At 43.5% G+C, this 25724-nt stretch overlaps 1 protein-coding gene across 4 annotated transcripts in view; it reads left to right on the top strand.

The window, feature by feature from the left end:
* Window positions 1-24813, top strand: part of SIPA1 (signal-induced proliferation-associated 1) — a 134967-nt gene extending 110154 nt beyond the window's left edge. For 3 of the 4 annotated variants that reach the window (XM_075326200.1, XM_075326199.1, XM_075326201.1), the window contains exons 12-15: window positions 8348-8446; window positions 20243-20303; window positions 20404-20470; window positions 24102-24813. In XM_075326200.1, the coding sequence (XP_075182315.1) occupies window positions 8348-8446; window positions 20243-20303; window positions 20404-20470; window positions 24102-24251 (377 nt within the window). In that variant the 3' untranslated portion in view covers window positions 24252-24813. The remainder of the gene's footprint in view (window positions 1-8347; window positions 8447-20242; window positions 20304-20403; window positions 20471-24101) is intronic. The other variant, XM_075326202.1, reaches the window with a different exon arrangement.
* The last annotated feature ends 911 nt before the right edge of the window (window positions 24814-25724 follow it).

Below are 25724 nucleotides of genomic sequence, written 5' to 3'. Positions count from 1 at the left end.
GTAAGGTAACTTTACTTTCAAAGCGTCATGTCAAGGCTCGTCTACAGTTTGCTCATGATCACTTGGAGGACTCTGAGACAGACTGGTTCAAGGTTCTCTGGTCTGATGAGACCAAGATCGAGATCTTTGGTGCCAACCACACACGTGACGTTTGGAGACTGGATGGCACTGCATACGACCCCAAGAATACCATCCCTACAGTCAAGCATGGTGGTGGCAGCATCATGCTGTGGGGCTGTTTCTCAGCCAAGGGGCCTGGCCATCTGGTCCGCATCCATGGGAAGATGGATAGCATGGCCTACCTGGAGATTTTGTCCAAGAACCTCCGCTCCTCCATCAAGGATCTTAAGATGGGTCGTCATTTCATCTTCCAACAAGACAACGACCCAAAGCACACAGCCAAGAAAACCAAGGCCTGGTTCAAGAGGGAAAAAAAATCAAGGTGTTGCAGTGGCCTAGTCAGTCTCCTGACCTTAACCCAATTGAAAACTTGTGGAAGGAGCTCAAGATTAAAGTCCACATGAGACACCCAAAGAACCTAGATAACTTGGAGAAGATCTGCATGGAGGACTGGGCCAAGATAACTCCTGAGACCTGTGCCGGCCTGATCAGGTCTTATAAAAGACGATTATTAGCTGTAATTGCAAACAAGGGTTATTCCACAAAATATTAAACCTAGGGGTTGAATAATAATTGACCCACACTTTTATGTTGAAAATTTATTAAAATTTAACTGAGCAACATAACTTGTTGGTTTGTAAGATTTATGCATCTGTTAATAAATCCTGCTCTTGTTTGAAGTTTGCAGGCTCTAACTTATTTGCATCTTATCAAACCTGCGAAATCTGCAGGGGGTTGAATACTACTTGTAGGCACTGTATATATATATTTTATATATATATATATATATATATATATATATACACACACATATATATATATATATATATATATATATATATATACACTGCTCAAAAAAGGGAACACTTAAACATATATATTTCGTGTATCACAAATTAGTATATTAACATGTGGAACTACATAATGCAATAGCACGTGATGTCCCAGGTAAAGATAAATTAGTAATATGTAAGTGCCCATTAAAAATATTAAAAAGTAACACATATGATAAGTAATGTATCTTCACTGCACACACCACGTGAATGAATGAATGAATGAATGAATAAATAAATATATGGAGTGAGCAGGCTAGGTAGCTGATTTTTTGTAAATTTTTTGTAATTTTTTAAATATAACAAATTTGTGCAGTGAAGTACCTTAGTGAACTATACTAACAGTAAATAACATCAAATATAGAGCAGCATCATATCTTCCTTACAGTGCCCGACGTGCATTTCGCCGTAGCTTCTTCACGGGTTGATAATGGTAATAGTGACACAGGGGGTTTATATAGTATAAAAGAAGTAATGCTATTGAAAAAAAGCTGTGTGATTAGTGCAGCAATTTAAAAATAATTGGATAGTTCAAAAGATGCAAACTTGATAGACAACCTATGGACCAATCAAACCTTTAACAGGTCGCATAGGTGAAAAGGAAGACACAAGGAAATGATGTAATTCCTGTCGCAATGACAGGTAGTGACATGAAGTAAAGCAGTGGAACACACCTGTGCCAATGTACACCAGATTTTATGTAAAGTGGATTTATTTGATGGGGACCAAAATTTGTGTCATTTTTGGTGAAGATGACTTTTGGTGCTAAGAAGTTTGAAAAACTGGACAAAGACAAAAATATTTTTGATTTTGCTCTAAACTCATGAACCACATGAGACACTTGGAAGAATTTGGTACAAAAAAACGTTGTGTACCGCAAGACAAAAAAGTGGCATAAAACAAAAACTGCAAGTGATTAATTAGGCCCTTTTTTCTCCATTAACTTATAATGGGACAGTCAAGTTTATGAACATTTTTTGGGAGGTGAATGCAATATTGCAGTGTGCTATTAAGACCATCCAAAAGAAACCAAGCCTAAAGGAAACAAACTAACCAAGTGTGGACAGAGCCTTCACAATAGGGTTATATGATGTAGCACATGTGTCACATTAAGGGACTCATTCAGGACTTTTAAAGTGATGGACTAGCCTCAGGGTAGGTCATCAATTTCAGATTGTTGGGGGTTTGATACCTGGCACCCTCACTGATCCGATGTCTGCTAGTCCGTTGGCCACCAGAATTCAGTCTACAGAGTCAGGAGGACATCACAGCTCCATACACTGTGTAGTGGCCATTGTCAGGTCTGAAGCTTAGCTTGAAGTTGTAGGAACTCTTTGAGCCCTCCATACAGTGTCAGTCTCCAACCCATTTCTCTACCGTCTACACGAGACCTAAAGATACTCTGATATATATATATATATATATATATATATATATATATATATTATACATACTGTATATATACACCGCGTGCAGAATTATTAGGCAAGTTATATTTTAGAGGATTTTTTTTTATTATTGATCAACATCTATGTTCTCAGCCAACCCAAAAGACTCATAAATATCAAAGCTTAATATTTTTGGAAGTTGGTGTGGGGTATTTTTTAGATTTGGCTATCTTAGGAGGATATCTCTTTGTGTCCCGAAAAGGTCCCACAAGTTCATCTTTGATGATCCCAGCCCATACCAGTACCCCACCTCCACCTTGCTGGCGTCTGAGTCGGAGTGGAGCTCTCTGCCCTTTACTGATCCAGCCTCTGGCCCATCCATCTGCCCATCAAGAGTCACTCTCATTTATTTCATCAGTCCATAAAACCTTTGAAAATCAGTCTTCAGATATTTCTTGGCCCAGTCTTGACGTCTTATCTTATGTTTCTTGTTCAAAGGTGGTAGTTTTTCAGCCTTCCTTACCTTGGCCATGTCCCTGAGTATGGCACACCTTGTGCTTTTTGATACTCGAGTAACGTTGCAGCTCTGAAATATGGCCAAACTAATGGCAAATGGCATCTTGGCAGCTTCAAGGTTGATTTTCCTCAATTCATGGGCAGTTATTTTGCGCCTTTTTTGCTCAACACGCTTCTTGCGACCCTGTTGACTATTTGCCATAAAACGCTTGATTGTTCGGTGATCACGCTTCAAAGGGTTTGGCAATTTCAAGACTGCTGCATCCCTCTGCAAGACATCTCACAATTTTGGACTTTTCAGAGCCCGTCAAATCTCTCTTCTGACCCATTTTGCCAAAGGAAAGGAAGTTGCCTAATAATTAAGCATACCTTATATAGGGTGTTGATGTCATTACACCACACGACTCATCATTACAGAGATGCACATCACCTGATTTACTTAAGGGGGCTTTACACGCTGCGATATCGCTAACGATTTATCGTCGGGGTCACGGTGTTTGTGACGCACATCCGGCGTCGTTAGCGACATCGCAGCGTAACACGTACGAGCGACCTCAGGAGGGTACATAACACGTACGAGCAAGGGAAGGAGGTGGGCGGGATTTTCGGCCCGCTCATCTCCGCCCCTCCTCTGCTATTGGGTGGCCACTTAGTGACATCGCTATGACGCCGAATGAACCGCCCCCTTAGAAAGGAGGCGGTTCGCCGGTCACAGCGACATCGCTAGGCAGGTAAGTAGTGTGACGGGTGTAAGCGATGTTGTGCGCCACGGGCAGCGATTTGCCCATGACACACAACCGACGGGGGCGGGTACACTCGCTAGCGATATCGATACCGATATCGCAGCGTGTAAAGTACCCTGTAATTGGTAGTTGGCTCTCAAGCCTATACAGCTTGGAGTAGGACAACATGTATAAAAGTTATCATGTCATCAAAATACTCATTTGCCTAATAATTCTGCACACAGTGTATATAATCAAATCCAATCAAATAGGCTTTATTGGCAGGACCAAAAAACTATTAGCATTGCCAAAGCAAAAAAAGAATAATAATATATTTATACAGAGTATATATTTGTAATAAACGTGTTTTTTTTAAATCACAATTGGTGAATCATGCAGAAATATCTGTAAAACATAGAAAAAAACAGGCAAACATCTAGAACATCAATTTCAAAAATGGGACAAATTGAAAGAAGAATTTGGAGCAAATCAAAAACATGCAAAAAACCACCAAAACCTAGACAATAAGAATACGCAAATGCAATAATGAATCGGGCTCTTCATCTCAGATACTGTGTCCTAATTAGATACAACCATATCCAAGATAACAGTATGACAGAATACGTAGAGCCTGAACTGGCGGCATAATTCTTACATACAGAAAAAAGAGAAGTTTCAATGCTGCTTCTGTGCTCTCGGAATTCGGTCATGCATGCGCTTCTGTTTGGATGGATAGATAAATTTGGCTAAACAAATTATTTTAGATTGTGACTTTATCAAGAAGTCATTATGACGCAGTTTCTTATCCTGCATGAAAAGTCATGAATTTTGCCCTTTCTTGTCCCTGGAATTGATAGCATTTTATATTCCATATGGAACATGAGATCTCCTGGTCTTAAGCGGACTTTACATGCAGCGATATCGCAAGCGATATCGCTAGCGGACGTACCCGTCCCCGCCGGTTGTGCGTCACGGTCAAATCGCTGCCCATGGCGCACAACATCGCTAAAACTCGGCACACTATACTTACCTGCCTAGCAACGTCGCTGTGGCCGGCGAACCGACTCCTTTCTAAAGGGGCAGTTCGTACGCCGTCACAGTGGCGTCACTAAACGGCTGCCCAATAGAAGCGGAGGGGCGGAGATGAGCGGGATGAACATCCCGCCCAAGTCCTTCCTTCCTCATTGCCTGCGGCTGCAGGTACGATGTTGTTCCTCGTTCCTGCGATGTCACACGTAGCGATGTGTGCTGCCGCAGGAACGACGAACAACCTGCGTCCTGCAACAGCAACGATAATCGGGATAGGAACGACTGGACAACGATCAACCATATGGTGAGTATTTTTGATCGTTAACAGTCGTTCCTGCGGTGTCACATGCAACGACGTTGCTAACGAGGCCGGATGTGCATCACGAATTCCGTGACCCCAGCGACATCTCGTTAGCGATGTTGTTGCGTGTAAACCCTGCTTTAGAGACAGAAACAACTTCCAGAAAGAGTGACCAGATAATAGAATGATTAAGTGTTAACTAAGTTTAATTAAGTAAATTAGTTAATTAAGGGAGGAAGATGGTAGGTATCAAAACTGCAGCAAGCAGATACTTTGTTGGAATTAGGATCTTTACCACTATATACTCCTCTCATATGGGGTAACAAAACCTTATAACAGATTCCCTTTAGCTCCTGAGATCCCAGCCACCTCTTTCTAGCACACTACTTCATACAAACCAATTATATGCTCATCTCCCTGTCAGGTCCTGATCCTGACCTGTTTTCAGTCCTGCATAATCACAAGTCACCGACTCCTACCTGTCGCTACTTTCAGAGCCACTCTCCTAATCACTACTCTCACTTCCTGAGACATATGCTTCTTCAAAACCTGTGTTATTTCTATAGGCAAATATACTGATAACATTGTACACAACAGAACAAACACTGATGGAGTGTCGCTGTTGTCATGGACAGGTCGGGTCGGATTGTGGAGGAAACAGAGACAGAGACTGATAGTTCTTATTACACAACAGTTCTTTACTACACAGTCTCTGGATGGCAACTTTACACTAAAAACAGCTGGCACACATCTTGTAGTACGTTTCATTAACATCATACACCAACAGACACATTTTCTCTAAGTTCACCCAGCTGTTATTTGTGTGGATGTTCCCAGTCCTCCTGCCACAGCCTGGCCTAGCACAACAGAACTGTCCTTGAGAGTCAATCCAGTCCCCAAGCAGTACCTTGTCTTCCCAGCAACAGGGAGTAGCGATGCTCTCAGATCTGCCACACTGGACAGCATACTCGTCTCTCGTCCAACTCCAGACCCTACCGACAAGGGGCACTACGGCCTTCGACCAGGCCTAGATTTTTCTACTGGTTTTCATTCTGGTTACAACCACCCTTCGTGTTTCGATATGTTTTCTCATGCTACTTTTGTTCGATCTCGACGTTGCAGCCTCCACGAGTCACCCAAAGAATGTGATCAAAACAACCAGACTGACTCGTACATCCGCAGACGCTATCCATAAGGGGTGTTATTGCCTTCAACCAATCCTAGATTTTTCTACTGGTTTTCGTTCTGGGTTACAACCACTCTCCATGTATCCATATGTTTTGTCATGCTACTCTTGTTCGATCCCTCCACGAGTCACCCAAAGGATGTGACCAAAGCGACCTGACAGACCCATACGTCTACACTTAACTCTGGTCATTCTCCAACTGAACTCTAAGATGGAGTATGTCCCTTTCCCTCCGCACCAGCTCCTCCCCATGGTCCAATCCCAGCTGCCAACTGTCACTGTCCTGCATTCGGTTACCAGGCAACCTATCTTACGAACATCCTATGTTATAACCTTCTATCATTACCAGCACTGCTACATCTATAAATTACACTACATGTTAGGCATCCCTATACTTTAGATTACTTTCCTACATAACATTACTTTATATTTTATCACATAATCACATACTGTATATCACACACATATATTTAAGAACACTTTCGGTGTCATCAGGGGTAGGAACTCGACCACCATCTAACATGGGCTCATGCAGACGACCATATATTTTCTAAGGCCCGTTTCACATGTCAGTGAAAAACACTGACGTTCTTCACTGACGTGTAAAACATGCACATGTCCCTCCGTGTTCCGTGATTCACGGCACACGTGGGTTGTCCATGTGCAATCCGTGATTGCATATGGACATTACTCACCTGCCTTTGCTCCTGCTGTCCATGGTGCTGAAGTCCTCAGCTCTGCAGCGTCCGCCCACCGCTCTCAGCACCTACTTCCTGGTCGGGTTTTCCTGCTCTCATGAATATTCATGAGCCAGGCAGAAACTGCCGAGAGCGGAGGCTGCAGAGCGAATCACAGGCAAGGTAAGTTGAAAATATTTAATATGTCCGTGATTTTCTGGTACGTGTTTCACTGATCACACACGGATCACACCATAGTGTGGTCCGTGGGTCATCAGTGATGCCAGAAAAAAACTGACTTGTCTCCGTGCAGAATCACGGCCACGCGTGCACGCTGCACGGAGACAAGTTCAGTGAAAAATCATCGATGTGTGAGCAGACCCATTGTTTATAATGGGTCTGCGTATGTCAGTGATTCTGGTACGTATAAAAAAAGCACAAATGTACCAGAATCACTGACGTGTGAAAGGGGCCTTAATCCGAGAAAAACAGTCTGATTATGCTGTAACGCTTGCAGCCAGTGTAGGGGCAGCGAGTGGGATTAATAGGGGGGCAGCGAGTGGGATTAGTATAGGGCCAGCAAGTGGGATTAGTATAGGGGCAGCGATTGGGATTAGTGGACCCACTGGACCACAGTGACCGGGACTGTGGCAGATGACCCCAAGAGCAGGTGATGGACTCTGGAATAGCCTGGTACAGGTGGGGTGACTGCGGCAGGCTGGACAGGAATGGTAAGCATGGTAGGGATAGACAGGAATGGTAGGCCTGGCAGGGATAGACAGATATTGGAGGGCAGGTATCGGAAACGGACAGAGGGACAATAGGGCAGGAGCTCAGGACCTGACAACTAGCTAGGTAGCAGACTGACTGACTAACTAAAGGTGTTGCGCAGGCACCTTCCCTAATGGGAGGCTGCCTTAAATACATGGTGCCTTTTAGCCATAGGCTGAGAGGCATTTCCTGGAAATAGCAAGCCGGCTCTTTAAGACGAGGGATGGTGTGCGCGCACGCATCATAGGTGAACTCCCGGAAACCCTGTGCGGCATGTACAGGGCCTGGGAGGGGAAGGAGGCAGCAGCACACTTGGATGGCTGGGGGAGGACGCCATCCGGCCTGGGTGGTGAGTAAGTCGGTGTCTTTGCAGAGATGCCGACGCTACATATGCTAATTAGAATCTGATCAGGGTGTAATCAGAGTGAAAGGAATTTTGGGAAAGGAGATTTTAAAAAAAAAAAAAGTTTCTCCACCTGAAAATTGGACTGCACTTGGATGTCATCCACTTTTTTCAAGGACCCATAGACCTGAAAGGCAGAGTGCCATCCGATTCTCAGAGGCAAAAATGGTGCATGCTGCAATTTGTTTTGACCGACCACTTGTGCCATTATCTCATTAAATAACATTGGTCTGATGTTTTGTCGGATATCGCTTGGACCGAAAATACAATCGTCTGTACGAGCTCTTTCTATAATAGAATTTTCTTGTTTTTGCAAAGTGGTATAACAATAGAAAATATATGCGTAATACAGTGTTATCAGTATTGTTCCAAAGAGAATTTTGCTTATTTTTTTCCTGCAGCACTCTCACCACCTCCGCAGTCTCTTGAAGATGAATGGCAAAGTATCTCTGACCTAACCCTCGCCTGTAACAGCATACTGGAAGCCATGTCTAAAGAGGGTAAGCTGCCCTTTTAAATTAAAACAAAGGGTCTTTCATTAGAGGTACTTTTGGAAGTGCAATTGTTGTGATTTTCAACCTGTTCTTCGTCATTTTGCTTCCTTGACTTCTAATTCACTGCGTCTCCAGTCTTCCACACATTTGTTTTCTCTTTTCATCTCTACTTTTCTGATTTCTATGTGCAAGTGTCATTAACACTTATATAACTGCCTACCCCTCACCTCCTTTAACAGAGAAGGTGGGCTCTCTGGCTGCTGGGTCCCGTAACATTTTGTTTTGCTTGCTACCCTTTAATGTCTGAATTCCACCAAATGAATTAAACAGTAAACTAGAAAACATCAAGAAATATTTTTAATATCTTAGAAAGAATAGTATTTACACACAATTTTATTTTTACACTGCTTTGAAAAAGTATTTACTCCCCCACATGACCCCTATTGACATAAGGTTCCAATACCGTTCTGCCAAAAAAGTGATGCACAAAACAAATGATAAGTTGTATCGCAATTAAAGGGAACTAATCATCTCCTGGAATACAATATAAAGTGATAAGAAACCAAACTATAAAACCTTTCTCAAATATATTTAATTATAAAAACTAAAGAAATGTCGTGATGAAAGCTTTGGCCCTTAAAGAACAGGATTGATTGAAGGTGGCTCTCCACTGTCTTACTATTTGACAGCTGTGTGAGACTTTCTGCTTCTGAGTTGGGAGATACCACTTTTTGGGAGGAATGTAAGTGTGCAGATCTGACCTGTTTTCTTTCTTCATACTGGATGTTGTTTTATTAGAAAATATGTAAGATGTATCCCTGCGTGTTATGAAGAATCAGTGGGAGGAGGCTAGAAGCTGCAACAATGAAAAAACCTTTTAGGCTATGGTCCCACGATCATGGATCCATTGAATTTTTGACGCTGCAGAATCTCTGCACCTTAGTTTATTTGCATCATTTTAATTGCATTTTGTCTGCGTTCTTTATTGTTTTTAATGCATTTTTTACGCTGCTTTTTTGTCTCCGTTTGGTTGTCACTAGAGTTGAGCAGATTGTCAATAATCCGGATTCGGCGGATCCGGTGTGGGTTGGTAAAGTAGTCCGGATCCGATCCGGAATCCAGCCCCATATATGACAATGGTGCGTGGAATTCAGGGAGAGAGAGAAAAAAAACCCCTGAATCCGGATTCTGCAGCCAGATTCCCGGGTTCGGGTCTGACCCGAATCGGACGCTGAAACAGCGTGGATCCAGATTTTTACAGTTCGGGTCCGCTCAACACTAGTTGTCACCCTTTAAATAAACCTCCCGGTGTTGATATCATTTGGTGGGGATTACATGCATTTTTGATGTGTTTCAGCTTCATGAACACACCAAAATCGCATGTGTGTTTTTTACCTGTGGAATTTCCACATCTAATGTTAAGTATACGGGAAATTCCGCTTAGAAGACTCAGCGTACCTGCAAGAGCAATGACATGCTGCTCCTTAGAAAAACGCACCACTACTGAGTCTATGCAGCGTAAAATAGAAGGACAGAGGACATGAGATTTCTATTAATCCCATCCACTTTGCTTGTACTGTAAAACGCTGCGTTTTAGACTCCGTGAACATATTTAGTGTCAAAGTGCAAGGTAAACTCATCGTGGGCATGTACCCTTACAGTTTACTGGGTCTGTGTTCATGTAGTTAATCTGTAGTGAGAGACTTAAATGAACCTTTTACAAGCTGCTGTGTCCTCCTTTTATTAGATTTACCATTTACAAGCAGCTATGTCCTCTTCTTGTAGATTAACCCTTTAGAATAAGCCGAATTGTCATCGTTTATCTGCGCTGCATACATAGGGATATCTTCTTACATGGCTAATAAATAACAATGTTCAGTATGAAGTAAAATTTAAGCTCCTGTTTGGGGGTAAGGAAAAATTTCACTAAATTTTGAGTTGTACTAATTTGCTGCCTACTGCGATGCATTTTTGAATTCTTGCTTTAAGAATTTTTGAGAAAAATATTCTATGCACCAGTGAAACAACAAAATGGTAAAATAGGAGAAATCTTGCCAGATTTCAAGATCTCAACACAAAGCTCCATTCACCATTCAAGAGATGAATAGAATATCCCCCACCAGGGCCGGCTCCAGGTTTTTGTGGGCCCTGGGCGAAAGAGTATCAGTGGGCCCCATCCACACATAGACATGCACAGATACATACACATACAGGCATCCGTACGCATACTTATTTAAAGAGAAATTCACAAAAACACATAAATAGACATAAATCTAGACAGTCATATACACTGACATACATAGATACACATCATACACACACACACACACACACACATTATTTTTATATATTTATCCTGTATATATATTTCTAATATTGGGAAGCCGGCAACAGCCTCATTCACCTCCCGGCTTGTCTAACAGACATGGCCACACATAGAGCACACTAACACTGCTGTATATACATCACAAGAGAGGCTGGGGACAAACACATTACTGGGGGAATATATATTACTGAGGAAAGGGGTATACAGCAATGGGGGGCATACAGCTCTAGAGGAGGGCAGTGACTGAGGTGGGGGGGACAAACAGCTGTGAGGTGGGGGGTGACATGCAGCTCTGGGGGTATACAGCTCTGGGGTGGGGGGGGGACATACAGCTGTGAGGGGGTATACAGCACCTGGGTGGAGGGGACATACAACTCTGGGGGTATAGTAGTTTGCAGCCCCCATTGTCCTCCATATAGTATTATGAAGCCCCCATATGCACTATGCAGCCCCCATATAACATTAAGCAGCCCCCATATAGCACAATGCAGACCTAGATAGCATTAGGCACCTTCATGTAGTATACAGCCCACATATAGCACAATGCAGACACATATAGCATTAGGCACCTTCATGTAGTATATAGCCCACTTATAGCACAATGCAGACCCAGATAGCAATAGGCACCCTCATGTTGTATACAGCCCACATATAGCACAATGCAGACACATATAGCATTAGGCACCCTCATGTAGTATACAGCCCCTAAATACCACAGTGCAGAGCCAGATAGCATTAGGCACCCTCATGTAGTATACAGCCCCTATATACCACAGTGCAGAGCCAGATAGCATTAGGCACCCTCATATAGTACACAGCACCTATATAGCACAGTGCAGAGCCAGATAGCATTAGGTATCCTCATGTAGTACACAGACCTATATAGTACAGTGCAGACCCAGACAGCACAGTGCAGAGCCAGATAGCATTAGGCACCCTCATGTAGCATACAGCTTGTATATAGCACAGCCTGTATATAGCACAGTGCAGAGCCAGATAGCAATAGGCACCCTCATGTAGCATACAGCTTGTATATAGCACAGCCTGTATACAGCACAGTGCAGAGTCAGATAGCAGTAGGCACCCTCATGCTCATGTAGAATACAGTGATTAATACTCAGTGGCGTAACTAGAGTTTGATGGACCCTGGTGCAAAATTTGGACCGGGGCCCCCCTCCACGTACACCGAGACTTAGGGTACGGAATAATGACACTGACACTTGGGGTACAGGATAATGACGCTGACACTTGGCTCTTACCCTCAGCACCCAGGTTTCCCATGATCTGAAATCCCTCTATCAGTACCCTGCTTTCCCATGTTCTGATATCCATCTTGTCCTCAGCACCCAGCTTCCCCATGCTCTGATATACATCTTTCCCTCAGCACCCAGCTTTCCCATATCAGAGCATGGGAAAGCTGGGTGCTGAGAGATGTACAGCAGAGCATGGGAAAGCTGGGTGCTGAGGGAAAGAGCCTTTTTCACTCAGGACAAAACATTTCCATCCCATACTTGTATCTTTGTCCCCCCTTGTATATAGATCTCCAAATACTATAATGGCCCCCACATAGCCTTCCGTATAATATAAAGGGTCCCACATAACCCTTGATATATTAGAATGTACCCCCATACAGTTAGGTCCAGAAATATTTGGACAGTGACACAATTTTCGCGAGTTGGGCTCTGCATGCCACCACATTGGATTTGAAATGAAACCTCTACAACAGAATTCAAGTGCAGATTGTAACGTTTAATTTGAAGGTTTGAACAAAAATATCTGATAGAAATTGTGGGAATTGTACACATTTCTTTACAAACACTCCACATTTTAGGAGGTCAAAAGTAATTGGACAAATAAACCAAACCCAAAAAAAATTTTTAGTTTCAATATTTTGTTGCGAATCCTTTGGAGGCAATCACTGCCTTAAGTCTGGAACCCATGGACATCACCAAACGCTGGGTTTCCTCCTTCTTAATGCTTTGCCAGGCCTTTACAGCCGCAGCCTTCAGGTCTTGCTTGTTTGTGGGTCTTTCCGTCTTAAGTCTGGATTTGAGCAAGTGAAATGCATGCTCAATTGGGTTAACATCTGGTGATTGACTTGGCCATTGCAGAAGGTTCCACTTTTTTGCACTCATGAACTCCTGGGTAGCTTTGGCTGTATGATTGGGGTCATTGTCCATCTGTACTATGAAGCGCCGTCCGATCAACTTTGCGGCATTTGGCTGAATCTGGGCTGAAAGTATATCCCGGTACACTTCAGAATTCATCCGGCTACTCTTGTCTGCTGTTATGTCATCAATAAACACAAGTGACCCAGTGCCATTGAAAGCCATGCATGCCCATGCCATCACGTTGCCTCCACCATGTTTTACAGAGGATGTGGTGTGCCTTGGATCATGTGCCGTTCCCTTTCTTCTCCAAACTTTTTTCTTCCCATCATTCTGGTACAGGTTGATCTTGGTCTCATCTGTCCATAGAATACTTTTCCAGAACTGAGCTGGCTTCATGAGGTGTTTTTCAGGAAATTTAACTCTGGCCTGTCTATTTTTGGAATTGATGAATGGTTTGCATCTAGATGTGAACCCTTTGTATTTACTTTCATGGAGTCTTCTCTTTACTGTTGACTTAGAGACAGATACACCTACTTCACTGAGAGTGTTCTGGACTTCAGTTGATGTTGTGAACGGGTTCTTCTTCACCAAAGAAAGTATGCGGCGATCATCCACCACTGTTGTCATCCGTGGACGCCCAGGCCTTTTTGAGTTCCCAAGCTCACCAGTCAATTCCTTTTTTCTCAGAATGTACCCGACTGTTGATTTTGCTACTCCAAGCATGTCTGCTATCTCTCTGATGGATTTTTTCTTTTTTTTCAGCCTCAGGATGTTCTGCTTCACCTCAATTGAGAGTTCCTTAGACCACATGTTGTCTGGTCACAGCAACAACTTCCAAATGCAAAACCACACACCTGTAATCAACCCCAGACCTTTTAACTACTTCATTGATTACAGGTTAACGAGGGAGACGCCTTCAGAGTTAATTGCAGCCCTTAGAGTCCCTTGTCCAATTACTTTTGGTCCCTTGAAAAAGAGGAGGCTATGCATTACAGAGCTATGATTCCTAAACCCTTTCTCCGATTTGGATGTGAAAACTCTCATATTGCAGCTGGGAGTGTGCACTTTCAGCCCATATTATATATATAATTGTATTTCTGAACATGTTTTTGTAAACAGCTAAAATAACAAAACTTGTGTCACTGTCCAAATATTTCTGGACCTAACTGTAGTTCTCCATGTATTACAATGCATTTCCCCAAAGTTCTCCATGCATTATAATTCACCCCATAGTTCTCCATATATTATACTGCACCCCATAGTTCTCCATATATTATACTGCACCACATAGTCCTCCATATATTATACTGCACCACATAGGCCTCCAGTTTTATAACGCACACCCATAGTCCATGTATAAGGTAGCCTCCATATTCCTCCATATATTATAGTGTAGCCCCCATTGTCCTATATGTATTATAATGTAGTGCCATAAATCATCATATTGTATTATGCAGCCCCATACTCCTCCATGTATAATGCACCCCTATATTCCATGTATAAGGTGTCCTTCATTTTGTATTATGCAGCCCGATACTCCTCCATGTATAATGCACCCCTAGTCCATGTATAAGGTGTCCTTCATGTTTATTATGTAGTCCCATAGACCTCCATGTATCATGCAGCCAGCACCCCCAGGCATCATGTGTCATGCAGCCAGCAAAATAAAAAAAACAAGTACCTGTCTTTTCCTTCCGACCCCTGCGACCGCGGTAGTTACTCCCCTGCCCCCATATCTCACACACCCTGCTCCCCATACAGCCTGCACCCCCATATCACACACACTACACCCCCATATCTCACACACCCTGCTCCCCATACAGCCTGCACCCCCCAGATCACACCCACTACACCCCCATATGTCACACACCCTGCTCCTCATACAGCCTGCACCCCCATATCACACACACTACACCCCCATATGTCACGCACCCTACTCCCCATACAGCCTGCACCCCCATATCACACACACTACACCCCCATATCTCACACACCCTGCTCCCCATACAGCATGCACCCCCCAAGATCACACACACTACATCCCCATATGTCACACACCCTGCTCCCCATACAGCCTGCACCCCCATATCACATACTGCACCCCCATATCTCACACACCCTGCTCCCCATACAGCCTGCACCCCCATATCATACACACTACACCCCCACATCTCACACACCCTGCTCCCCATACAGCCTGCACCCCCATATCACATACTACACCCCCATATCTCACACACCCTGCTCCCCATACAGCCTGCACCCCCCAGATCACACACACTACACCCCCATATCACACACACCCTGCCCACATATCTCACCCTGCCTGTACCCCAACTTACCCCTCTCAAACACTCTGCACCCCTTCCCATCCTTCTGTCACAGTCTGCAGCCCTCATATGCCACTCACCCTGCAGCCCCCTTTCCCCTCATGTCCCCTCTTTTCTTATTACCAGTCATCATGTGTCCAAATCTCCTTCAGGATTCAGCATCTCTTGCTTTCTGCCGGCATCCTGTGTCTCCTCCCTCACAGTCACATGGGAGTGACATCATCGCAGGTCCTGCAGGATGGCTTATTCCGTCTTTTGTGCAGGTCAGGAGCACTCCTGCAGCTCAGAAACGGCTGGTGGGCCTCTCCAGGTCAGGGGCCCCTCTACTGACACTGGGCTCCCCTGACTCACAGGCCGGCCCCCTGACGGTCGCATTGTCGCCCACTACACAGCGGCACTACACATAGGGGCCCGGCAGCCGGCTCTGCAGAGCGGCTGCTGGGCCCCTATGTGTACTAGTGCCGCTGTGTAGTGGTCGGCCTGTGAGTCAGGGGAGCCCAGTGTCAGTAGAGGGGCGGCTCACTTCTCCTCGTTCCCCCGCTGATCCGGTCTCCTCGGCGCGTCGTCCATTGCTGTCACTCGCTCTGACCTCTCAGCAGGCACGCAGTGATGACATCACCGCGGTCCTCTGCAGAGCTGTCAGAACGCAGATAGTCACAGCGGGGAGAATGATAAGAGAGAGAGCGCGCTGCTCACTCTCTCATCATTGCTCTCAATTGTATCGGCACCTGCGATGCCGATGCAATTGAAAGCGCGATCCTCGGCGGGGGGCGGTGACAGCGCGGCCACCGTGCCCCCCTGAGTAGCGGTGCTCCTGCCACCGCGAGTGGGCCCCCCCCGGCAGCTCAGGGCCCCGGCATTTGACCGGGTTTGCCGGGTGCTGGCGCCGGCCCTGTCCCCCACTATCACAGATGGTATCTCCTACAGAAGAGAACCTCACAAGAGTTTGAGCTCACGCTCATAGAATGAGAATAAAACCTGCGTCCCTGTAATACCGAGGGAAATTATCATATTTGCTAACGACATGTATTTGAGAAAAGTCTTAGAATTTGATCTAATATTACTTTTAGTGTACGCTCACACTGGCGTGTAACTTTGACGGGTGCAGTCTGATAAAAAAAGGGATTGCACTCAAACCAATATCATGCAGTGAGGCAATGCAGATCTGCAATTTTTTTCTCAGCTGCATTCCAACTGAGGAAGAACTTGTAGCATGCTGCAAGTGGACGCGTAAATCGGACTAGACTCACCTATTCAAGTCTTCGGGTTTGAGAAAAAAATTTGATGCCACACAAACTATCCTAGTGGCATTTTATGGATAAATTACAATTCTGTTGCATAGAACAATTATTGTAAATGAATAATAGCTGCTGAGTAAAAAAAACTAATTGGATACCGACAGCAAGTCAGAAAAAAAATTGGACCCCTTTTCTGTATGAGAATGGGAGCTATTTTTTTATATTCTAGTGTGAGTAAACCCTTAATGTTATTCTAATAACCGATAGGACCTCTTTCAAAATTGTATAATCGGTTTCTTCTTTTTCACAATGGAGATTACGGTGTTATTTTAGTCTGGGTTTCCATGCTGCAGCAATAGCATGATATTGCTAGTAAGGCTAGAGTTACGCGAGCTTATGTTCTCTGCTTGTCACCCTGTGGCTATTGGGGATTCCACCAGATATAGTGGAACCCCCAACAAGCGCCGCCACGAATAGAATACACCGGGAACACAATATAACGGTGGGCCCTGGCGCTAGGGAGATGGGAGTGAGATCACCACCTGCACTAACCTGTGGCTGATCCCTGCACTCTCTAACGTCCCTATAAAGATTATTTCACCCCATCGGCGATCACGTATCTAGGTCCTCGCTTGCCCAAACTCGCCCTGGCTAGTGAAAAGGCTGGTGAGAGCACTAGTCTTACCACTATAATAATCAAATACAAGGGTAGGTAGAAAGTGTCATGCGGGGTGACAAGCAAATGTGCCATGTGAGTCGACACACCTCAACACAAGGGGTACACCGGGGTCACTTTAACATAATTAAGCCCTGAGTGAAGACCTTCTTCACTCACCTGCAGCTGTACCCTGCACTCCTAGACAAGTTCTGCACCTGTCACCGAACAGGATACCGGATTCTGTGGCAGACCCTGTAATAGCCCTGGCTACTGGCTGGCAGGTGAGGGATGCTAGCCCCACTACTGCACTAATAAAACACCAAGGGAAGGAAAGACAGCCAGGAGGAAACACAACAGACTGCTGCACCAAGACTGCTGCACCAAGACTCCTTCCACCTCCAGGCCAAGAAGCAAGTGAGATCAGAGAATAACTGACACCCTCTACTGGGAGCAGAGGGTATATAGGGACTGGGAGTGGTCCAAACCGGAAACATCTGGGAAGGCAATAAGAATGCTTGTTGGCAAGGAAAAACTGACATTAACCCTCTCCTCCCCAAAGGAAAGGAAATACATTTAAACTGCAGAGTCTCAAGGCAAACAGACTCTGGTCCAGAACCTGTCACTAGTCTCCACAACAGAAAGATAACTGTGACAGTCAGACAGGGGGAAATAGAGAAAAAGGATATAACAAAACTACAGGGCTGCTGCCAGACACCAAGACTGCAGACAACACGACTCCAGACAGAAGAACAACCACAGCAAAAGCTCCAGAAGCTCCTTAATACTTCCTCCCTCCAAACATGGTCAGAACAGAATAGATTTTTTTTAATTCTAGCATCAGGTGATGGATCAAGTGACTATTTAAAGGAGATGGGAGTCGTCACAAACCGGCAGCATGTGGAGTGAATTAACTAGGAGCTACTAGCAGGGAAAATGTCCCCATCCGATGTATATGCTTGTGTGAGTGAGCCCTAGAGGTGATGGATTACCTACAAAATTGCGAATGTGAAAGAGTTTTGGGGCTTCCTATTCCTGCAGTGTGGAAACCCTGCCTTACCTAGTCTCTTTATCAAAATGTACAAAAAAACACGTGCTAAATCTTTTCTTTGCTATATATTAAATCTAACGATTTGCAGAAAAATCTGACATTTTTTTGATGTGACAAACATACAATATTGGGGCATTCTTAAAGTTGGGGAGTAAATATTTTTTTCTCATTGCTTTATATTAAAACCTCAGAACAGATAGACAACATTTATTGTAATAAGAAATCAAATTTGTAGTTTATTAAATCGGTGATCTCAAGATTGAAAGTTAACTTTTTTTTCCATAGGATAGGCGATAACTTATCAGTTCCTGGGGTCCGACCACTGGGATCTCAGCGAATACTGAGAAATGGTCAATCATGGACATTTGATTAATTCTTAATCAGAGTGCCAAAGGTGCCAAATACTGGTCTTTGCTGTCTTCGGCAGTCTCATAAGCTGTCTTTGGCAGTCTCATAAGATTGAATGTAGTGGTCGTGTGCATGATGGACCTCCAGTTCTTGCGATCAGTTGGGATCCTAGCGATCAAACCCCAGCAATCGAGAAGTTATTTGCTATCCAAAGGATATAAGACCACTTTCAAACCTGACAATACACCTTCGAGTATGTGCACATAACGTCTTTTAAAATCTGGCAAGACCATCAAGTTTTTCAAGCAGAAGACGCTTCAAGAAACTGTGCTTTTTTTCCTGAAGTATCTTTAGTGACTTTTCTTTTTACATATTTGGGTAGTTTTTTTTACAGCCCTAAATAATTAAGAAAAGCTAGCTTTTTTAAGCAAAGCTGATGGTAAAATGCACCAAAAGATTTTAGAGCATCCTCCTATTTGCTTGTATTGCAAAGTACAGAGCAAATTCCACCAGAAGGATGGAACCGTCACTTCTTTTAACCACTTGGCAGTTTTAGAAACCGGGTTAAAAGATGTTCAAAAGCCTCAATATATGAACAATAAGTCATTTTTCCCTAGAAATGCATATGTTCATTCTTTATAAAAACAAAAAAGTGAGCCGGAGTATGAGATGGTATACATGGAGCTTGTGAGCTCATGTTCACACTGGCCATTAGACAAAGAGAAACCAAGGGAAAAATTGTGAAAACATACCCTGCTGTAACTAAATAAAAGCATAGTGCATATAAACATAGGGTACTTAGTAAACACTGTTTTTGATCAAAAAAAGCATAAAGCTATCCCACCAACGCCAAGGTGTACCCAGTTGGGATAGTACCTACACTCTCTAATATTAAAACCTTACCATGGGTCTAAAATAGGCCTCAATGTGGCTAAGGGCTGAGAGCGACCGGGTCCCAACAGGACACACACAGTCAGGGGAATTCACAGAATGAAATGTCCAGCTCACCAAGAGGGAGGGCCACACCCCATTTGTACTGAATACAAAAAAACTACATAAAAACAAAAAAGTGAGCCGGAGTATGAGATGGTATATATGCACTATGCTTTTATTTAGTTACAGCAGGGTATGTTTTCACAATTTTTCCCTTGGTTTCTCTTTGTCTAATGGCCAGTGTGAACATGAGCTCACAAGCTCCATGTATACCATCTCATACTCCGGCTCACTTTTTTGTTTTTATGTAGTTTTTTTGACCCATGGTAAGGTTTTAATATTAGAGAGTGTAGGTACTATCCCAACTGGGTACACCTTGGCGTTGGTGGGATAGCTTTATGCTTTTTTTGATCAAAAACAGTGTTTACTAAGTACCCTATGTTTATATGCACTATGCTTTTATTTAGTTACAGCAGGGTATGTTTTCACAATTTTTCCCTTGGTTTCTATATGTTCATTCTTTGTAGTATTGTTTGATAGGTTTTTCAGGTGGGTTCTGTAGCGAAATCCATCCAAAAAATACATTATGTGCACATAGCATAAATGAGCTCTCACACAGTCCAAAAAGATAAGGTAGTGTTAAGCTAATAATCACACTGCTACTGTATAGGGCGTTTAATGTGTCTGTAAGCCACATGCTTATACCAGTGTGATGCTACGTAATAAAATATTTCCAGCAATGCTGATACTTGTGTGAGTATGTGACAAGGAGATTATTACTTTTTTCTTAAACTTTGTGTGTTCTTGCAGAACAGGTACAAGCTTTAAAAAATGATTTGGGAGCTCAAAGCTCTCTCCCAGCAGCATCAGGGTAAGCAGCAAACACCTTAATTTGTCAGGTCCACGCATTTCACACCATTGGATGTCAATATGACATTTGCTGTACTCATAAAATGTCATCTCTCTCCTAGAAATCTTAATGACAAAGTTACAGAGCTGGAAATGAAGCTGAAGAAACTTCAGGAAGACCTTAAAAGGGTAAAAAAATTACAAATTATTTTCCTATCAAGGCTGCGGTTTTCCTGTTGCTTGTGCACCTTTTTCTACCACACTTTTTCCTTCCACTCAACTTTCCATTAATATGCTTGGATACAGCACTCTGTGAACAGCCAGCTTCTTTAGCAATGACCTTTTGTGGCTTACCCTCCTTGTGGAGTGTGTCAAGAAGTTTGAGCCTATTTTAATTTGTGCTCCCCCGATTACAAGCTGTTTATTAAGGGTACGGCTTTTGGAACCCCTGTGTACTTAGCTTCTACCACAAGGGAAAGACCACAGTTGTTCTAGTGTATAAAGAGTAATCCTATGTGCAGAGAGAAGTTTGTGATTCCTACTATAGACTTGTGTTTTCCAAATAGGACAACTCATTGAAATATACAAAAATTGTGTTCCCATATATAGTTTTAATACAATTCTAAAGCTTTCAACTCTATATAATGAGTGCTGTAGTTCTCAATCTGAAGGAAATGTGCCAAGCTCAATCAGATGTCATATTAGGCCGGGTTTAAAATGCTGAATTTCGTGGTCAGTATGTAGACTACAATACCTATACTACCCACCAATGTTTTGACCAGAACTTAAAAGGATTTCCAGGCCTTGGGGTGCATGTCTGCAGTCACTCTATGTGACTGCAGACTTGTTAATCCTCACACCTCGCATGTACTGTGAAGATTCTCCGATGCGGGCCCTGGGAGTAGGCAGTCTGACTGCAAGTATATGATTTGCATACTTCCGGCAAGATTACGACTAGACTTCTCCGGCCTCACTCAAGTCACTTCTATTGAGCGAGGCAACGCACGTCTAATCGGCAAATGACCACATATTTGCTCCTGGCATCGAAGACTCCTGATAGCGCATGCACTGCATGCATATTAGGATTCACAAGTCTGCATCGCCTTTTAAACCTCACATGCTTATGAAGCTGTTAGTTAGTTCAGAAGTCAATACAGGTATTGCTGTCCATGTACGGACTATAAAATAGTTCAGACTTAACCTATCCTTAGATAGTATTTTCTGCGGAAGCAATTGGAATTGCAGGCATCATGTAGGATCATATGAAATATTTAAGGCTCTATAGTCAAAATCCATAGGTTTGGGTTATTTTAATTTTACAACAAAATTGTATTGACTGGACATATGCACTCTAAATAAATTAGCACAACAGAAAAAATGGAGAACAACTGGATTCTGTGATAAAGGATCACAGTGGTCAAGGTACCCACAATCGATATGTGAAGATACTCAAATTTTTACATATGACATTGGAGAGGAAGGGATTAATCCTGCGCTGCTGATGGAATGAAGACAGAATAGATATTGTCAAGCTAGGTACGGGGAAGTACCAAGCAAACGGCGAAAGGGAAGAGAAACCATGTGTCTAGGGAAGGGAGAGATGTTGACCACTGACGATACCTATCGCTGGCCCCTGGCTTCCCTCACCACCCTGGATAGGTTCCGCACCTATGCGCCAAGCAGGATACCTTATCTTAGGTTGACCCTAGAATTGAGCCCTAGGTAGAGGAATGGGTGAGATACGCACTTAGTCAACCCCACTAAGCTCCAAATAAGACACAGGGAATAGACAGGGGAAAGCACATGAACAAATTATCTCCAAATGACTCAGGCAGAAGTATAGCAAAGAACAACAATGTTTCTTCAGATGAGTGCAAGCTGCCTGCTGGCATCCAGCATCCAGAGCTTGTATAGGTTTTAAGTCCATCAACAGCACAGATCCAGGGGGAATGAGGGTATTTAAGCACACAAAGGGAAGTACTGTTGATTAACAGCTGAAGGTGAGGAATAAAGATGAACAAACCTTTGGAGGTTCGGTTCGCTGGCAGCAAACAAACCAAATTTCCATTGGTCTGAACTTGGCCCGCGGATGTACAGAATCACTGATTGGCAGTTTTAGTCTCCATGCACATACAGTTAGCCATAAGCAGATGACTTCTGGGAGAGGCTGGGCGTAATTTTTCAAACTTTTTTTGTTATGCACTACAGCTAATCACACCGTTGGTACTACAAGTGCAAGCAGTTCAAACACCGCAAGCAGCACGCACAGGGCTGAGCACAAATCATACCTGAGCACAGCATTGATCGCGCAAGTTAAGTTTGGACGTAAAGCATCCGAACTCTGAATCTGAGCCCTGATTTTTGAGATGATGTTTGGTTCGAAAACCGAACCTCGCGATCGCTCATCTGTAGTGAAGAACTTCAAAGGATACTAAAGGGAAACAGATTAACACCAACTAAGAATGTCAGGGAGCAGTTTGTGCAGCCAAACTATGACCTTCTACAGTTGGACACCACAGGACTGCCTTTCAAGCCTTACTCACCAATGGCAGATAATCCTGTATTATGATTTATTAGTCAACGAGTTTTGGAGTGCTCAGACTTCTTCATCAGGACAATCACAAGAATGTCCTGATGAAGAAGTCTGAGCACTCCGAAACAAATTGACTAATAAATGACAATTCAGGAATATCCCTTTTGCCTTCATTCCATTGGCAGAGCAGAATTAATCCCTTCCTATCCAACCGCAGATGCTGATTATACACGGGGCTGCTGCAGCCATTTCTAAGCTTTTTAGTGGTTGTGTCTTAAGGTACTGTCACACTTTAGCGACGCGCCCGCGATCCCACCAGCGATCTGACCTGGTCAGGATCGCTGGTGCGTCACTACATGGTCGCTGGTGAGCTGTCAATCAGGCAGATCTCACCAGCGACCAGCCCCCAGTCAGCAGCGACGCGTGGAAGCGATGCTGCGCTTGGTAACTAAGGTAAATATCGGGTAACCAAGCAAAGCACTTCGCTTGGTTACCCGATATTTACCTTGGTTACCAGAGCACACCGCTTAGCGCTGGCTCCCTGCACTCCTAGCCAGAGTACACATCAGGTTAATAAGCAAACCGCTTTGCTTATTTACCTGATGTGTACTCCGGCTACGTGTGCAGGAAGTAAGAAGCCGACACTGGCAGCCTGAGAGCGGCGTACGCTAGTAACCAAGGTAAATATCGGGTAACCAAGCAAAGCGCTTCGCTTGGTTACCCGATGTGTACCTTGGTTACCAGCTTCCGCAGCTGTCAGAAGCCGGCTCCCTGCACATTCAGATTGTTGCTCTTCCGCTGTCAAACACAGCGATGTGTGCTTCACAGCGGGAGAGCAACGTCCAAAAAATGAACCAGCACTGTGTGTAGCGAGCAGCGATTTCACAGCAGGGGCCAGATCACTGCTCAGTGTCACACACAGCGAGATCGCTGATGAGGTCACTGGTGCGTCACAAAAACCGTGACTCAGCAGCGATATCGCTATGTGAGAAGTACCCCTTAGACAACTACATCAGTTGAGCACGATTTTGCTTATGGTTTCACTGTATCTCCAATAAGATGCTGTTTGAGCTCCTTGATTCTCTAGTTTTTATCTTTTTACAAATACTGAAGTGTCTACTTTTGTAGCACTCAAATCCAGTTAAACCTACTGTATGTGAGGTCCAATCAAAATCATTTGTACAAAACTGTCATGTTGTCTTTCCTTGTTTCACATATGAACTCCTTCCCAAAGATATTTAAAAATAATTGGAAGTACCAATAAAATCTCATTTAAATTTTGCTTAGGAGCAAGAGGGAAGAGCACAACTTCAAGCTGAGGTTCTGAGTCTGAAAAGGACCCAAGAAGAAGCGTTCACTGGAACTTTGCCCCGAGAAAGCGGTGCCAAGATCCTCAGGGGTGGAGTCAGTAACTGTGAAGGAACGGCTAATGAATAAATTATGAAGAAATTATTAAGAACTTTATAGAGAAAGTTTGGGATCAGGGAATCATTTCATGATAAATCAATGATATGATCAAATTGAAAGACAATGTAAGGTAATACCGGTCTATAATTTAATAGAGGTTTTTTGGAAACGTAGGGAAAGATGGTTTACGGAGCGCAAAACGAGTCAAACACTGAATTATTTAGGTGTTCAGGTATAATTATTTCAGAAAACCACTAACAAATATTTCAGGGGACTGAATCAATGAAGAAAATATAAACCGTACAGATCAGACAAAAAAGAAAACACAAACAGAGGGAAGCAAATCCTTTCCGAAGTGGCCAGAGAATCTGGATCCACTGTTACTTCAGGTATGGCTTAGAAATACTGTGAATGCTGATGGGACAATGAGAGCTTTACTAGGATGCATACCGCTGGAACATTCTGAAGGAAGGATGATGGCCTGGATCGAAAGTCTTTGTACATAGAGTATTAATGTCTTCCAGTGATTATCTTTAAAGTTCCTGCCATAATGAATGTATATTTGGGACAATAAAGGGTAATATTATCTGAATTCTAACATCTGAGTGATTCATTGCCTATATGTACCCTCTACTCCCAGTAGAGAGTGCCGCTTATTCACTCTCATTTGGATGCAGTCCCTGGAGTTGGAAGGAGCTCGTGGAACTCTCTCTTCAAGTTGCTGTGTATGCTGCAGTATTGTTGTTGACTGCAGCAGTCTGTTGGTGTGTTTCCCCCTGTCTGTTTTTCTTTCCCTCGTGTGTTATTTTGGTGCCGCGGTGGGGCTAGTGTCCCTTACCTGTCCACTCACTAGCTAAGACTATTGTAGGGTCACTCAGGGCTTCAGGTTCCTGCTCGGCGACAGGTGAGGAACCTCTATAGGGGTTGGCGAGGAATGCAGAGTACAATTGCAGGTAAGTGGAGGAGGTGTCCATCTTCCCCCTCACTAGTACTAGGGCGCACCATTGTTAAAGTGCCTTGGCGTACCCCTGGTGTTGTGTTGTACGCCATATTTCCCTGTCACAACCGTAGAAGCTTTACAGACGTCATCACTGTCCCTATTGGGGCTCACAATCTAAAAGCCCTATCACTATGTCTTTGGAGTGTGGGATGACAACCACGCAAACACGGTGAGAACATACAAACTTCTTGAAGATATTGTGTTCGATGGGAATTGAATCCAACACCCCAGCGTTGCAAAATTAAAGCTCTAACCATTGAGCAACCGCGCTGCAATCAATTACTTAACACAAACTTTTGAACCTAAAAATTATATTGTTATAAAATATGCTAAGATTATTTTTTTTAAAGATATGTTCATTTATTAAAACCATTCAAGATGTATTGAATTCATTATCTAAGTTTTAAGACTGAGACAAATTTTGCTTCCCACAAAGAAAACTCCTTCGGTGTTTTTCAATCTTTTTGTCAGATATTTCTGTGGTTACTGAAGTACAATTATAC

This window comes from Anomaloglossus baeobatrachus, chromosome 10, assembly GCF_048569485.1.
Source record: "Anomaloglossus baeobatrachus isolate aAnoBae1 chromosome 10, aAnoBae1.hap1, whole genome shotgun sequence".
Lineage (NCBI taxonomy): Eukaryota > Metazoa > Chordata > Amphibia > Anura > Aromobatidae > Anomaloglossus > Anomaloglossus baeobatrachus.
This window is presented reverse-complemented; position numbering and strand designations above follow the sequence as displayed.